This window comes from Cygnus olor, chromosome 6 (assembly GCF_009769625.2).
Source record: "Cygnus olor isolate bCygOlo1 chromosome 6, bCygOlo1.pri.v2, whole genome shotgun sequence".
Classification (NCBI taxonomy): Eukaryota; Metazoa; Chordata; class Aves; order Anseriformes; family Anatidae; genus Cygnus; species Cygnus olor.
In genome coordinates, this window is record NC_049174.1 from 10,601,473 (window position 1) to 10,617,851 (window position 16,379).

The following is a 16,379-nucleotide window of genomic DNA, read 5'->3' on the forward strand; positions in this document are numbered from 1 at the left end:
CTCAGGAGGGTCAGGGAATTTGGAATTTAATTCCCAGCTCTGTGCTGCATATGACACATTTGCCCAGTTCTGTGAAAACTTGAGCTCCTCAGCAATGCCTTCAGCTCCTGAACAGGTACTCCGTCAGACAGTGTCAGATGTGGCACAAAGGAGCCCTCTTCTGGAACTGGGTGACAACACCAGATATTTCTGCCTGTGGAAAACTATGGAAAGTGTTGTAATGGAAAGGTCTGTGGCTTAAGCTACTCTTCTAAGAAAAGAAACCTCATTTTGAACCACTGCTCCACTGATTTATAAAAGAAAGCTGCACTCCAGGAGTGCTTTACTCATCAGAAGCCATCAGTGCCAGCCTGTCCTTTCTTGTAACTTTGCTTCTTTATAGACATACTTCCAAATCTGACATTGAAGTAGAAAATGTATTTTTGACCTACAGAAGATAAAATGTATTTCAGAGTGATCAAAAAAATTGCCAGGGAAACAGGAGATCCATGTCATTATCCTACAGGTGGTTATTAAGGTACAGCAGCACCGAGGGGAAAACCTGAGAGAGAGCCCAAGGAAGCAAGGGAGCTGTGAGTGGCACTGCCCTCCGGCTGGATGCTTGCATTGCCTCCTGCCACACATCCCCAGCCACAGAGGCTGGCTGCAGATGCAGTGAACTTGAGAGTGTTGTAATCCTAAACAGCCCTGCTTGCTCACTTCACTGCAAGATAAGCAGCCTCCTAGCTCAGGGAGTTCATGTCGGGCCACCTACAGGCAGGTCTAAGCCTGTGACTGTCACTGTGCCACCCTGATAGAACTACAAATGCCTGGATTTGCTAAAGGACAAAGTGACAATGCCTAGCCAAGCACCACCACCCTTCTCTTGGATGCAAAGGCCTATGAATCTAATGATTCTCCTGCACAAAACCTGGATAATTACAGCTGCAGCCCATCAGAACCTGCAGAATGATTCCTAGAGCTGTTTCCTGGTGTAAACCACTCAGAGATCCTCTCCCAAATGGCATGGATAGGAGTAAAGCACAATTAGCAACTGTTGCTCCACACAAGAGCATCAAAAGAGAGCATCAAAGCCACCATGAATAGGACACTCTGTCATTTTCTTCTTACTGAACAGACTCCTGCAGGGAGAAAATATCACCCTGGCAGTGTAGTACTGAGCTGTTACAGACTGCTAGAACATGAAGTGGGACAGGCTGTCGCTGCAGAGCCTTACAGAAGTTCACCTGCCCAGCTCTTCTTCTCTTGTGTAAAGCACTGGATATATTTCCAGTGCGTCGTCTACATAGTGGTTTGTAGATCATCAGCAAGCGCATTTTGTGCCCGTTCTGCCTGAGCTTTTCCAATACTGGACTCATGCTAAGCCAGTGGCTTTCACCTTAGACAGTACTAGAAGTATCCCACTGATGTAAAAGCTCAGGGAACATCATAAAAAGCACCTGCGTAGCAAGCCAATGAAGAAATAAGACAACTAATGTCTTCTAGGCCTGTATGGAACCCCAAAGAAAATCCCAAGAAAACTCTTCAAGAAGGGAAGTTCAGGAGCAGGTCTTATCACCCGAAGTCAATCATTCACAGGGTTGGTTTCATTATAATTAGTAGTTATCATAAGAGCTCTGGGCACAGTGCTGAGCTTATTGCTTAACCATGTAAATGATTTCCAAATCTCATATTGGATCTCAGTTTGGCATGCAAAATAAATTGACAGCCTGACACTGGACATCAAGTAATGCTGAGGAATGCTGTAAGAAAGCAGCAATGCAGAGCAGCCTCCCAGCCACCAGCAATAAGTGGCTCAGAGAGCTCTTGAAACAAACTGTATTGTTGACATTGAATATTGTTTATATTGTCTTTGTTCTGGCTTTATATTACACATCTCTATGTTTTTTTTTCTTTTTTTTTCTTTTTTTTTTTTTTTTCATGAACTTGTCTATTCCCTTGTTGAACTCCTGTAACTTTTTTCCATCTATAATGGCCACTGTCAAGGCATTTCAAAGCTTGCCTATACATGGGAAGAAAAATCACCTTCCTGTCTTTGCTCTGAAACCATTAAATCAATACCTGATTTTTACAAGCATCTCCTAGTTTTTCCCCGACAAGAAACATAGAACAATCATTCTTCACACATCTTGCCCATGTCATTCACAATTTCTGAGACCTTTGTTCTATAGATCTGTTTTTTTGATCACAAAATAGATCTTGCTCAAACCTTTTACCAGCCCTCTCACCTTCTTCTGTACTTTTGCAGTTCTACCATATTTCCTCTGAGATGAGGGGTCAGACAATATTCAGAATGAAAGTATGCCATGGACTTATTGAGTAGCTCGGAGAGCTTTTCCCTTTTCTTCTTTTTCCCTTTCTTTCCTAGTCATTCTAACCTTTTGTTTTCCTATCTGTTGAGCAATGGGCTACCAGGTTTCAGAGAGCCATCTATTTTTATCACATGACTATATTTATGAACAAAGATGATTAACCTAGAGTTTACAACTGTGTATAGTTAGGCAGACGTTTTTCACCCATGTGACTCCCTTTGCATATTTACACTTCACTACCTTATGGTCTTGCTGGTGGGTAGTTCTGAGTGAAATAGGAGTGATTCTTCTGTTCTCTGTAGAAAATGTAGGCAGAAAAGCCAGAGTGAAGTTAGGAGGAATACACAAGGTTTTTAAAGATGCAGAACATATGATTTCCACTCAATGACAAACATCAGTATGAAGACAGGAGACGGCAGGTATAAAATAAAGGCAGGATGGTTCTACCCCTTTGGAAAGCAGCAAGCTACAATGTGTTTGCAGCTCTGAGACCTTCAGGATATAAAAGCATATAGAAGACTAATGTCACACAATCAGAAAGAACATGCCATGGTACCTCTTAAATCTAAAACTACTAAGTGCCACTCTCTCGAGTTTAACACTAGAGAATATCTGCAGTCAGCTTATTTTTTATTTGCCTAAGAGCGGTTCAGTGGAGTCTGTGTAAGCCCATCAGAGAATATAAAAGAAGGAAAAAAATAGAAAAAAATCAACTCAAAGATACTGTAGTGCAATCATGTAGTGATATTGTGTGACCACAGTTCAGAAGTGAGGAAGTAATTTCACGGCAATATAATATGTGCCTGGTAAGAAATATATGGTGCTATTAATTGTTTTTAACTTTCTAGATTAGCTTTAAAAATCCCACAGAACAGTTCTTATAAATGTCAAGAAACACATAATAAAAACATCCCTGATTTTGCATATGTGCTTCACAAAATATGCTATTTTAGAATAATTCTTTCAATTTCAGCTTGAGATTTATGTTTCACCGTGATGTGCAAACAGAATTAACATAGACTGCCAGTTAGGAAACCGTATGTTATGAAAATATAACCAAAGCAAATTAACTGACTTTTCTGAGCCTAGAATTAATGACAACAGCAACAACAAAAGACTCTCAAAGCATGGTCTTTGGGGTTTTAGTCAGATGAAAGAAATATATGCCAGAATTCATGATAGTGAAACCAAAATTGCATCAGACTGAAGAATAAAATAAATATTCACTGAGGACGGTAGCTGGCTGATGAAGTCCATTTTTTGTTGGACTTGTCAGAAAATCTTTACTAATTCAAATAACAGTCATCTGCCTCCATCAAGATAAAGCCATTTCAGCCTGTGGAAAGCAACTGGCAAAAACCAGATGTATTAAATCATTACCAGATAAATAAATAAATAAATAAATTCAAGAGCACTAAACCCCCATAAGCCATGTAATTACATTTCTTTGGAAAATGTATAATTTGGAGAAAAAGAACATACCTTAGACAGTGGTTTACTCTGAGCACAGTTTACACCTCCAATGAAGACCATATTGGGCATCACTGGTCTGACATACTCAAACACAAAGTCGTATCTCAGTAGCCAAATAGAAGCACCGCTCAGCATGTCTACCAGGGATACCTCTCTTTGAAGAATTTCAGAGGAAAGCTTTAATCCATCTGCATAGAAAGCATTACAGTACACAAGCTCCAGGAGTGCAATCAATGCATTTTCCACTCTCTGGAAAAATGTCATGTTGTCTGAGTTGAATGTAAACAGTCTCGGGACATACGACAGAGGGCTTGGGCACTGTGATGCTTCATAGTGTAGATTGCAAGCAAATCCTCTCATGAAGAACACATATGGAATAGAAAGGTAATTAGCAATTGTTGCTCCACACAAAGCAATAGGGTCTGTTAGGAGAGCATCAAAGCCACTTTGATTCAAGTACTGCACTATTTCTGTGCTGCTGAAAAGGTTCTTGCACTGAACAAGGAACATTCGGAAAGTGTGTTTTGAGACGTTGTAGAGTGCCAGAGCATTCAGTGGGAAAGGCTGGCCACTCAGGTGAACAGTTAAATACTCTTCAAAGGAATTATCCAGGTCTTCTAATGTGTAATCCACTGGGTATGTTTTCACAGTGTATGACTGTTCCTTTCCCATCTGCCAGCTTACTTCTGGTATAAGCACCACCACTTCATGTCCTCTCTCCTTGAGCTTGAGAACTAGCTGCTTCATGCTCAGCCAGTGGCTTCCATCCATGGGCACCACCAGCAGTTTCCCTCCTTCGGAGAGGCCAGGAATGAGAAGGATACAAATCCAGGCAGCAAGCAGATAGCAGAGCCGAAAAGTCATTTTCCTGTGGTCAGAGTAGTGACTGCGAAAGCGTCTTCTTCAGGCTGCAGCTTGAAGATGCTTTTGGAGGAAGTGGATGGATTTATCTGCTGAGTTGTGCTGCCTTGTCATTATCTTCTAGTTAATGATTTACTGCTTTGATCTGGGCTCAGCTATGGATGAGATCTGTTGTTGCATTTTTTTTTTAATTGCTTGTAAAGCCAAATGCAGTGAGTGACCTTTTCCTCTGCTGAGTCATTGGAGTGCTTCAGCATTTAACAGAGAACTAGCTCCTCAACATCCTAATCAGATTTCTTAAGACTTCCCTCTTTATCACTCTTGTGTCTTGTCTTACCACTTAGACAGGGCCAAGCAAGGCGAGTCTGGTGAGAACAACTCCAATAACACAGTAACAAATGAAAACAGCTTCAACACATTTCATTACAGTTGGAGTTACAGATGTTCAGAGAATCTCTCTGAAGACAGAACAGGAGAACCTTAGGATAAGAGGAAAGGGCAGACGAACCACGATTTTTCAGCTAGCAGGAAATAGAGTATCCCTCCTACAGCATACAGTAACACCAAGAGACATTGAGAAGGGCTGACCTGGCATCTGAAGCAGATTTGGAGCTATCAGTGCCTAAACAATTGGATGCCTAAATGACACTGTGACGTGGAAAAATAATGAAACATAGGATATTTAGAACCACAGGTCCATAGAATATCCTGTGTTTGAAGGGACCCACAAGGATCATCAAGTCCAACTCCTGGCTCCACACATAACCACCCAAAAATCAGACCCTATGTCTGAGAGTGTTGTCCAAATGCCTCTTGAACTGCGGCAGCTCAGTGCAGTGACCAAATCCGTGGGGAGCCTGTCCCAGTGCCCAACCACCCTCTGGGTCCAGAACCTTTTTGTGACACCCAGCCTGAAGCATATCTGTCATTCCCTCAGGTCCTCTTAGAAGCACAACTGAGATGCAGAAGCAGTATTTCTCTCCCTTCCATACCACTGTCTATGCAATGATATTAATTATGTAGAGCTTTCTGCATGTTTTTCCTGTCAGTCTTTTAACTTCTTTTTCCTACCTTACCAACGTCTGGAACTTTTTCCTTGTGTAGTGAAGCTACAGAGTAAGTGGCAGAAAGCATTTTTCTTTTAGGCACTTGATAACTTTTCAGAAAACAAAATCTTTGGACTTTAGAGCTGGGGGAATTTTACCTTTCATCTGGGTGGAAGCGTAAGGAAAAAAACGGGTGAGTAATAACTAAAACAAGCTACTACTTCTACATTTATGCAAAATACACTTTAAAATGATCCTTTGAAGTATGAGAAGTTCAATAAACAACATTTTCTCTTGAAAATGTTTTGGTAATGGCACCCCCAGTTTGCTGAAGAGGCGTAAGTGAAGGTGTCCTGCCCTCCCTGAAGCCTGGGCCTCCTCTTGGGCCCCTTCAGTGCCAGGATGAGTGTCGTCCCAGCTTTGCAAAACATGTAATGGGGAAGGCAGGGGGTGCTTAATGAGAACGGAGGGGGTGCTTAATGAGGAAGGAAGGCAGAGGGTGCTTAATGGGGAAGGAAGGCAGGGGGTGCAGAGGCGAGCTCAGGACAAGTAAAGTTAATCAGTATCTCAGGAGAGCTTCCGAGCATTTGCGAGCACGCCACTATCTCCCTCGGTTGGCTTAATTATCTGGCGAAGGTTTGTTTATGAGTTAAACTTTGCCGGGTTCAAGGCAGTGCAAGGCAACAGCTGACTAACACGGACACCCCGTCATGGCCGCCTGCAGGAAAACTACAGCCCCCAGCAGGCCTTGCGGCGAGGCCGCGCCTCCCGCCGTGCCTCGCGCGGCGCCCAAACAAATATGGCGGCGGCGGCGGTGGGGCGGCGGCCAGGGGCTTGGGGGAGGCTCTGAGCGTGCGTTCAGGCGAGGAAAGTAAGCAAAGTAAGCATCCCGATCTTGGTGTGCTTAAACGGTAACGTGCAGCATGGCTAAGCGAAGGGTGAGAGGCTGGAGGGAGCTCGAAGCTCGGCAGTTATGTCCTGAAGCGTGGGAGGTGGGATCCAGGTGTTGGACGTGTGCTCAGGGCAGAAAAACCTATTGGGATGAGAATGAGATGGTTTGTTTCCTGACTGGAGCTCCTTCTTAGTGAACCCAACCGCATAGTTTTATTTTGTGGTGGGTCTTAAGTGTATATGTATTATGTGAAGTGCTAAAGAAACATTACAGAAACATTGAGTGAATGTTTCCATGCTGCTCAGAGCATAGCCTTTTGCTTAAAAAGTGCCCTGCTGTGAGAAGGACTAAAAATGCTTCATGTAATGCTATTTAATAAAAAGAGTTTTGGCAGGTACCTGAAGAACTAACAGCTGGTTGAATGAGAAGCCATAAACCACAACTGGATTTTCAAACGGTGTTCACCAAGGTTTGCTGCTGATGGCTATTGAAGAAATTAAGCTGACACAGGAGAAGAAGAATGTTGTTGCTTGATTAAATAATCAGCTAAATGATAGGAAACAAAAGATGAACCCTTGTAGGGAGGAGTGAGGGTTGTTACTTTGTGCCTTTTCTAGGGCCTGTTTTGTAGGGTTCAGCATGTAAACTCAGGGAACCACTGTGAAGTCAGGTGGTTAATTTTTCTTGTGAAGCTAGCTGGTATATTGTGGTATAGTCAAGTCTCAGTAGTGAAATTTTCAAGTCTTTAAGCTACCGAACAGCTGAATGATACAATAGCTGATAGCATCGATTGTAGGTGAGTCAAAAGAGATGCATCATGGGGCAGAGACAAACAACAATTGCGTACATATACTATTTATGGAAACTGTATAGTGGCAGGGTTTGAAGCGAATGTACAGGAATGAAACCTTGGGATGATAAAGACTTCTTTAAAGGCAGCTCAATGCACAGCCATCGCACAAGAAGAACAAAATAGTACACTGTAATTTAGGTATAGAAACCCATGGTTTGCACCCATCTTGAATACTGCATGCAGATGTGGTCCCCCCCATGTCAAAAAGTGTAAGGGCATCGGTGGAGGTTGATAAGGATAATTGAAGATGGGGGGAGAGGTTCAGTTGTAGGAATGCATATGTCACTATAGGGGCTTTTGTCTGGAGGTGACACCTGAGTGGAATATGGTAAAGAAGGTGAAGGTAGGCACAGGAATGATTATTCACTGCTTCAATATAGCTCACTGTTTATTCACTTCTAAAACAAGTACTACAACATACCACATGGAACTATGGGGTGGCAGGTACAAACAGGAGCTAGTTGGGAATCTTGGTACATGCTGAAATATCACAGGGCTATGGAACAGGACTGATAAAAAGAAGCACCAGTTTGTTGCCATTGAGTTTCTGACTTTCAATATCTGGAAGTGAAGAAAATGTTTCGGTAAAATATTGCTCTATATTTACTGGTTTATTAAGTTCTTCCCACCTGAACCAACCAATAATAGAGACAGATGTTTTGCATAGATGGATTTGTTGAGACCCAGCATGGGCATTTTGACAAATTATTGGGGCCTTACTAAGTTTTCCTGCAGGTAAGTGGAACACTAGTTAATTACAGGTGTTGAGAAGGACCTATTTTTTTTTTGTATGCATATTTCTGCTGATGAAAAATTGAAATGTGACAAATTTGATTTTAGTTAGAAGTGTTTTCAGACCTGTGTGAAGATAAACGCTTTTACTTGAGCCTTTTTGTCAGATTAGTGCATATCTCTGTATGGATCTGACACTCCTTTTTAAAGTGAACAGAATATGAAAGAGAACAGTATAAGCAATTTCTTGATTCGGGACTGAAAGGTTCATCACTGAGGATTTGAAGAAGGTGGATTCAGTTACATTTTTTATGTTAAATTGATTATTTTTTGTTTTTATAGGACTGTTTTGTCTTCACAATGTTTGGGGACTTATTTGAAGAGGATTTTTCCTTTATTTCAAACAATCATTGTGGAAAAGGGAAGAAATCAAAGCCCAGAGATTCTGAGCCTCCAGCTCCCAGAGATTTCACCAACCTAAGCGGTATCAAAAATCAAGGTGGGACCTGCTACCTCAATTCCCTTCTGCAGACGCTGCTTTTCACACCCGAATTTAGAGGTACTGTGTTCAAAATCTTCTTAAAGTAATGTTGGAATTGATATCTTGCAGTGACTTGCGTTTCTAATTATTTGTTAAAGAAGCACCACAAACACAGATAGTTTTCATGAACAGTTTTCACTTCAGTTTAAATAAGTTATTACAGGATACTCAGAGTTTTATCTCTTAAATTAGTATTGCCACTTCCATGCAAATTATAAATAATGTATGTATTATATCTTCTTAGAGGTAGCCATTTACTGCTAGTGTAAATAAGAGGGTATTGCTGTTCATTTTTGATGTAAATACTACAATTTTTGAAAAAAAGTATCTTTTGCCATTTAAACACCTCCATGCTTAGGGGTACTTTATAGCTTGAACCAGTTGTAAAGATGAATGATGTTGAGATATGTTGTTTAATGTCTTAATCTGACCAAAAGAAAACAAACAAACAACCATGATACTTTACACTTAAGATAAAATGTTTCAAGAGAAGACATCTTTTTTTCTTAAATAGGAATTTTTCTTTACAATTACAGAGGCACTGTTCTCGCTAGGACCTGAAGAGCTTGGAACTCTGGATGATATCAATAAACCAGATGCAAAGGTATTTAAAACTTTCCTGTCACTGAGTGTTGATTCATGTGGATTGAAACACTATTCTGAAATCTCTCATGAGGATGAATGAAAGTCTAACTTAGATACTGGAAGACAGTTTGGTTGGCTGACACTCATTTTTGCACACTAGATGCAAGTTTTCAGTGCTGTAAGCTTTTCTTTCAGAAGCAAGATGTTTAGCTTGTTTCTGCTGAATTTGATAGTAGAGATTCTTTTGTGTTCAGGAAAAGGAAGACCAATTCCAAAGTTTATACAATGCTTTTTTGTACTTTCCATGCTGTAACTAAAGCTACAGTGCTATGACTTATTTTTTCACCAATTAAAAAAAAAAAAGTATGCAGACTAGATGACTGCATTGAGGCTCTGAAGGTTTAACAGCCCACCCATACACAAGATGTTACGGGACTGGAATTTATTATTTATTTTAAGAGTGCTTACTAATGCTGACTACAGAATTTCATTCTTTAGCTCTTGGGCTGAAGCTGGTTGCTTAGAAACATTTTATCTTTGTGAATCAAAGATAAATATAGGCAGCTGATCAAGCTTGTGGACGTTAACCCCTCTCTTTCCACCTCATTATCCCCCTTTTTTTTTTTTTACTGATCAAGGAGTAGCTCATAAGTCAATGTCTTGATGTCTTGTAACAAGTTCTTAAGGTTTAGGATTATGAAAAATAGGACATAATGTTGTCATTGTGTACTTTGGTGAGTTAATTTTAAGCTGCACAGTTTTGCTTTATCACAAAACTTACGTTCCATGACTGTATTGAGTAAGGGGAGGCATTGTACAGTTCTGGGAACCACTGTTGGCAGAAGTTTTGGTGAGAGTCAAGTAACCTGATTTATGAAAGCCTTAGACAATGGTGGCTTGTTACAAGATTTTTAATAAATTAGTTTTCTTTTTAAATCAAAATGATTGGTTTAAAGACTTTCTGATCTGCTGGGTATATATTGCTTTATATTTCTAGGTTCGAATAATTCCACTGCAACTTCAACGGTTATTTGCTCAGCTTCTGCTCTTAGACCAGCAGGCTGCGTCTACGACAGACCTTACTGAGAGCTTTGGGTGGAACAGCAATGAGGTATAAACGGGCACCTGTGTCACCATCGATACTGAATTTTGACATGGAAAAAATTTCTTAGAATATTTCAGGCTGTGGAGATAGCAGTTGATTAGGTCAACTGTTTTATACTATTGTACCTCCGCAGGAAGGATGTCTTAATTGTTCTCAGTGAGCAACAGGATAAATTCTTTCATTAGATACAGTTTCAATAGCTTTCATTTGTTTCCCTTTGTTTTTACAGGAACATTTTTTCCAGCAGTAACTAAGGTGCTTGTCCTTTATGTACTTAAATTTCTACCTAAATTGTTACTGTGTAACTCTGCTTAGAGTTCAGTGGAAACCTACATAGGTGAAAGTGTCTCATGTGGGGTGCGTTTTATTTTATATACTTGTAGCTACTACAAAAAGCATAAGTTAAGAATAATGTAATAAATTTCTTTTGGGGTAGTAAATACATGGGTAACAATTGAGGCAGCTCTCTGCCACACTTAATGTAAGTTGTTTTTTAAGCAATAAGCATAGCAGATGGCACTTCTTATTTCTTCAATTTTTTTTATCATGCAGGAAATGAGGCAGCACGATGTGCAGGAATTAAATCGGATTCTGTTTAGTGCTTTGGAGACTTCCCTTGTGGGGACTTCGGGTCATGACCTTATTAATCGATTGTACCATGGAACTGTTGTCAACCAGATTGTTTGTAAAGAATGCAAGAATATCAGTGAGAGACAGGTAAAGCTGGAGGATATTCCAGGATAGGTTTCTGTTCGGTCTTTTGAAGATGCTTAAAATGTTTTTTCCCCAACTCAAAAAAAAAAAAAGACAACTTTCTAAAGTGTCACTAGTAGTCTTCTTGAATCTGGGCAGTGTATATTGATTAGGGCACTGCGGACTTGCAAACACGTGAAAATTATGCATGACTTTATTGCTAAATCTTGGCTGGCATTTGCTAAACCACCTACATCAAAAAATGACTCACTAGGAAAAAGAAACAAAATAGCATTATTAGATCTGTGTTGCAAATGTTGCCTGTAGTAGATAGCAGACAGCTGAACAGTTGGGGTGTAACAACAGTAAAACATATCTTTACATTGTTATACTGCTCCTTGTAATTAAAAAATTAAAATCTAGGGTGTATGTTCTTTCCCATCAATGATGAAAGCAAAATGAGTGCTCACATCTGCTGCAGCAAATGGGATGAGTATCTTTCTATAATGTACTGTAAATTTACATTACTTACTGTCTCATTTTTTTGTTGTATTTCTGCATAGGAAGATTTCTTAGACCTAACAGTGGCAGTAAAAGGTGTAGCTGGCTTGGAGGAGGCCCTGTGGAACATGTATGTGGAAGAAGAATACTTTGAAAATGAGAACTTGTATCGATGCGGAGCCTGTGATAAACTTGTTGAAGCTTCAAAGGTAATGCGTTAGGTCACTCAGTATTTGATTTGCTAACAATTAGAAACTTCACTTACATGTGCGTCCACCCTGTAACCCTGAGATAAAAAATCTGCACCTTTCTTGTTGTATACCACCAGATTAGAATACCAAAAACAGACCTGCATGTTAAAGCTCAGCAGCTATGTCATCAAAAGTTTGTGACTCATTTCTTGACTTGAGTATTGTCGCTGGCTTTAGTCTAGCCAATTGTGAATAGGTTGCTAGGTAATATAGAAAAGAACAAAGTAAACTACATGGAAATTATCACGTGAAGAGCACAGATAACAAGCAACTCTTGCTCTGCCCAGGGAGATGGGCTCTCTTGGTTCAGGTATTGGGTTGTTTGCTGCTGAGCAGGTTCTTGCAGTGATACATGAACATACTGAAAACATCTGTTATGGTGCTGTATAGTGCTAGAGCATTCAGGTGAGTAACAACACACTCGTGAAAGGAACTAACCAGGTCTTCTGGCGGCTTCACCTTGAGTACTGTGTGCAATTCTGGGCACCACAGTACAAAAAGGACGTTAAATTGTTGGAGAGTGTCCAGAGGAGGGTGATGAAGATGGTGAAGGGCTTAGAGGGGAAGACATATGAGGAGCAGCTGAGGTCACTGGGCCTGTTCAGCCTGGAGAAGAGGCTGAGGGTGGACCTCACCGCAGTCTACAACTTACGCGCGAGGGGGAGTGGAGAGGCAGGTGACCTATTTTCTGTTATCACCAGTGATAGGACCCGCAGGAATGGTGTTAAGCTGAGGCAGGGGAAGTTTAGGCTGGACATCAGGAAGAGGCTCTTCACCGAGAGGGTGGTCGCACACTGGAACAGGCTCCCCAGTGAAGTAGTCACTGCACCAAGCCTGTCTGAATTTAAGAAGCGATTGGACTGTGCACTTAGTCACATGGTCTAAACTTTTGGGTAGACCTGTGCGGTGCCAGGAGTTGGACTTGATGATCCTTATGGGTCCCTTCCAACTCGGGACATTTTATGATTCTATGTGTAATCCACTGGTATGTTTTCACAATGTGTGGCTGTTCCTTTCCCATCTGCCAGCTTACTTCTGGTATAAGCACCACCACTTCATGTCCTCTCTCCTTGAGCTTGAGAACTAGCTGCTTCATGCTCAGCCAGTGGCTTCCATCCATGGGCACCACCAGCAGTTTCCCTCCTTCGGAGAGGCCAGGAATGAGAAGGATACAAATCCAGGCAGCAAGCAGATAGCAGAGCCGAAAAGTCATTTTCCTGTGGTCAGAGTAGTGACTGCGAAAGCGTCTTCTTCAGGCTGCAGCTTGAAGATGCTTTTGGAGGAAGTGGATGGATTTATCTGCTGAGTTGTGCTGCCTTGTCATTATCTTCTAGTTAATGATTTACTGTTGCTGCGTTTTTTAATTGCTTGTAAAGCTAAATGCAGTGAGTGACCTTTTCCTGTGCGGAGTCATTGGAGTTCATCAGTGTTCAGCTGAGAACTGTCGACATTAAGCCTGTGTTGAGAGCAATCCCTAGGAGCGTAGGGACATCCAGACTGGACAGCTCCTTCCTTTGGCTTGGTTTTCTGCCTTCACTGCTGGGCACCTTGGGAAAGTTTCAGGTGCTTGACACTTGTTAACACAAAACTTGTTAATCCTTCAGAGGAGTTGTGTATGTGGCCCTGAATGCTCTTAAGTGTTGGCATGGCTGAAGATATGGTTACTTTGTCTGCCAGCGTACCTTACTGCATCCTTGTGCTGAAAACCAGTACTTGTTTTGTTGTTTTACAATTCAGAGTAGTTTCCCCATCATAGTAATCAAATTTGTGAATACTTCTGTGTCTTGTCTGTGCTCTTTGCCAGGGTCTGGGAAAGGCAGTTGTGTGAGCGCTTTACTAGAGCTGTAGGTCTTTGAATTGTAGATCTCTTCAGGATGGGACAAAATGGTGTTTGGTGTTCTTTTGTGCTTGTTTTTGATGTCATACAGTTTTTCAAAAAAAAAGTTGCTAATTTTTCCTCATATTCCTGGTATTTTTTGTAAAGGGGAAGCAGACATAGCTGTTAGTGCACTCTGCCTTCGATGTATTTTTCCCTCTTCACAACAGCAAAGCTCTTTGACCTGCTTTGGACATTCTTCTGTGTCACGATGAGTGTGATCCAAACCTTGCAACATGCCTAATGTGGAATGCAGGAGGTGCAGAGGCAAATTCAGGACGGGTGAAGTTAATCAGTACCTTAGAGTTCATGAAAGTTTGCCACTGCCTCATGTGGCTTGTTTATGGGGGGTTGAGTTAAAATTTGCTGGGTTCAAGGGAGTGCAAAGTAACAGTTGGCTACCTCTGAAATTTGGTCATGTAGCCAGCACTAGGGAGGCAGTTGTCTAACAGCATGACCCTCTGCATGCACCTAGCTTGTTTCAAAGACAAGGTGATCCATACCTATCCACGCCACTCCTCTCTTCCTTCAGTTTTCTGAGGGTCTTTGGAAGTTTTCTTCCCTCTTTTGTCCTGACCTCTAAAAAAATGAGTATTGAAAAATCTCATGTTCAAGAACTTTATCAAACTTTAATCATACAGTCTGATTAGCACTCTAAACTTGGAAGAGCTGCTTTGAAGAGCAAAATCCTGTGTGCCTCTGCAAAGTAGTCTTCATAACTGATGCAAATGGAATACCTAATTCTAACTTTCTTGAGCCGTGCATGTGTTCCTGATGAACCCTGTTATGGCTGTGTAAATGGAGAGTTGGATAGAGACACTGGAAGCACTCAGAGGCCACCAAATCTATGCTTACGTTCAGAGCATAGCTGTTCATAGCATAGTTCAGAGCATGGCAAAGCTATCGTGAAGCTCTTGCTCTGCTGTAGCACCTGCAAAGTGGGAGCTGAGTTTCTGTGTGTTCTCTATGGGCTCCTGGGAGCTGTGTGGGTCTGGTGATGGCACGTGCTGTGCAAGGGGTCAAGAGCAAAGTTGCTGGGAAAGCACTGCATAGCCTGACCTCGTGGGAGAGCACAAGCCCAGGGATTTGAAGCAATTGCTTCATAGTGTAAAATTTGTGAAAATCCTCTCACAAAGAACACGTGGTGTTTGGAAATGGAAACTGCTAACTTGAATTTCAGCAATGTTCTGTTTCATTTTTGTAGCAGGATAAAGTATGGGACTGATGATCAGGGAAGATGTAGGGTGTCACAGAAGTGAAGGATCTTGGTTGCTTTGTAGAATGGCTAGTTCTCAGGGAAATTGAGAATTAGGGAAGGCATTTTCTAGTAATGAAAACACTGGCCATGTCTGCCTCCTTGTAAAGCTTTGCTGGAAAATAAAGGTTTGACTATAGCAAGGTGGAAGCATTATTCTGTATAACAATATGCTTATAACTTTTTTTTTATCGTTTTGCAGTCTGCTAAACTACGTAAGTTGCCTCCCTTTCTCACCATTTCTCTCCTGAGATTTAACTTTGACTTTGAGAAGTGTGAACGATACAAGGAAACTAGTTGCTATACGTTCCCTATCCAGATAAACCTGAGGCCTTTTTGTGAGCAGGTTTGTACTGTTATATTTGTTAAAGTTTCTATATACTCAGCAGAGAACTAATATCTCAGGACAAGGTATCTTTAATTTTGCATTTTGTCGAAGCCGGATGTTAAGGAAACTTTGTGGGTTTCTCCTGTGTCCCTAGTTCCAATGCTTTTGTAAAATATCTCCAAAAGATCAATTTCTAAGAGTGAGAAATACTTTGGAGCTATACAAAGTGGAAGGGTTTAATAATGACCTAAAACTTAACTTTTTAAGAAAAATCTCAGATTAAATCTACTTTTGTATTGGCAATGCCTGTTAACAGATATATACGTTAACAAATATATAATGTCACGTATGAATTTAGCTACATATGTTTTGTGTCATTAGTTACTTTTCTTACAAATTCCTCTTTGTATTCATATACGTATATTTTGGTTATAAACTGAGCAACACCATTACCTGATACCAGCTTTTGATCCCTAAAATATGTATAGAATATGCTTAATAGATGTGTTGTTATTGAAGAAGTGATTTTTCTTAAAACATTGTTTTTTGTATTTGAGGAAGCCTTCAGTTAGTTTAAACATTTGTTTTTCCTCTATTTTTTTTAAATAAGCTGGTTATTGTCACAAACAATTTGAGCCCTTCTATTATTTGCATCTATATTTAATTATTTTAAATTTGAAATATTTGAATTTCCACCACTGTTCAGAATCACATCTAAAAAATTGCTTTATAAGCCTGTGCCTTGGTCCATGCTTCATGTTGGTCCTTGCTAGTGTTCCCCATCAGTGAAGAGCCCCTTCAGTCTTTGCATGTGCAAATGCACATTGAGAAGTATCAGAAGCTATGCTGATGGTATAAAACTGTCCTTATGTGGACGACTTGCTGATATTTTTTATTATTATTATTATTTTTCTTTTTGAAGACTGAAATGGATGATTCAGAGTACATGTATGAGCTCTTCTCTGTTATTATACATAAAGGTGGCTGCTATGGAGGACACTATCATGTTTATATCAAAGATGTGGATGAATTAGGAAACTGGCAATTACAAGTAAGTGCTAAAGGTTTCTTTTTC

The 16,379-nt window shown here is 40.7% G+C and overlaps 2 protein-coding genes across 10 annotated transcripts in view; one reads left to right on the forward strand and one right to left on the reverse strand.

The window, feature by feature from the left end:
• Positions 1-3,564: 3,564 nt before the first annotated feature.
• Positions 3,565-5,265, reverse strand: LOC121071923 (UDP-glucuronosyltransferase 1A8-like). The gene has a single exon (XM_040560819.1). The coding sequence runs from the start codon at positions 4,647-4,649 to the stop codon at positions 3,750-3,752; it is 900 nt and encodes a 299-aa protein (XP_040416753.1). The 5' UTR covers positions 4,650-5,265; the 3' UTR covers positions 3,565-3,749.
• A 1,196-nt stretch (positions 5,266-6,461) lies between these two features.
• Positions 6,462-16,379, forward strand: part of USP40 (ubiquitin specific peptidase 40) — a 35,253-nt gene continuing 25,335 nt past the window's right edge. For 5 of the 9 annotated variants that reach the window (XR_005820948.1, XR_005820949.1, XM_040561131.1 and 2 more), the window contains exons 1-8: positions 6,462-6,572; positions 8,512-8,728; positions 9,247-9,314; positions 10,293-10,406; positions 10,953-11,117; positions 11,657-11,803; positions 15,179-15,322; positions 16,227-16,355. Coding sequence is in view for 6 of the 9 variants with exons in the window: in XM_040561131.1 (XP_040417065.1) it covers positions 8,530-8,728; positions 9,247-9,314; positions 10,293-10,406; positions 10,953-11,117; positions 11,657-11,803; positions 15,179-15,322; positions 16,227-16,355 (966 nt within the window). In the remaining 3 variants the exon portion in view is untranslated. The remainder of the gene's footprint in view (positions 6,573-8,511; positions 8,729-9,246; positions 9,315-10,292; positions 10,407-10,952; positions 11,118-11,656; positions 11,804-15,178; positions 15,323-16,226; positions 16,356-16,379) is intronic. The other 4 variants (XR_005820950.1, XM_040561132.1, XM_040561136.1 and 1 more) reach the window with 2 other exon arrangements.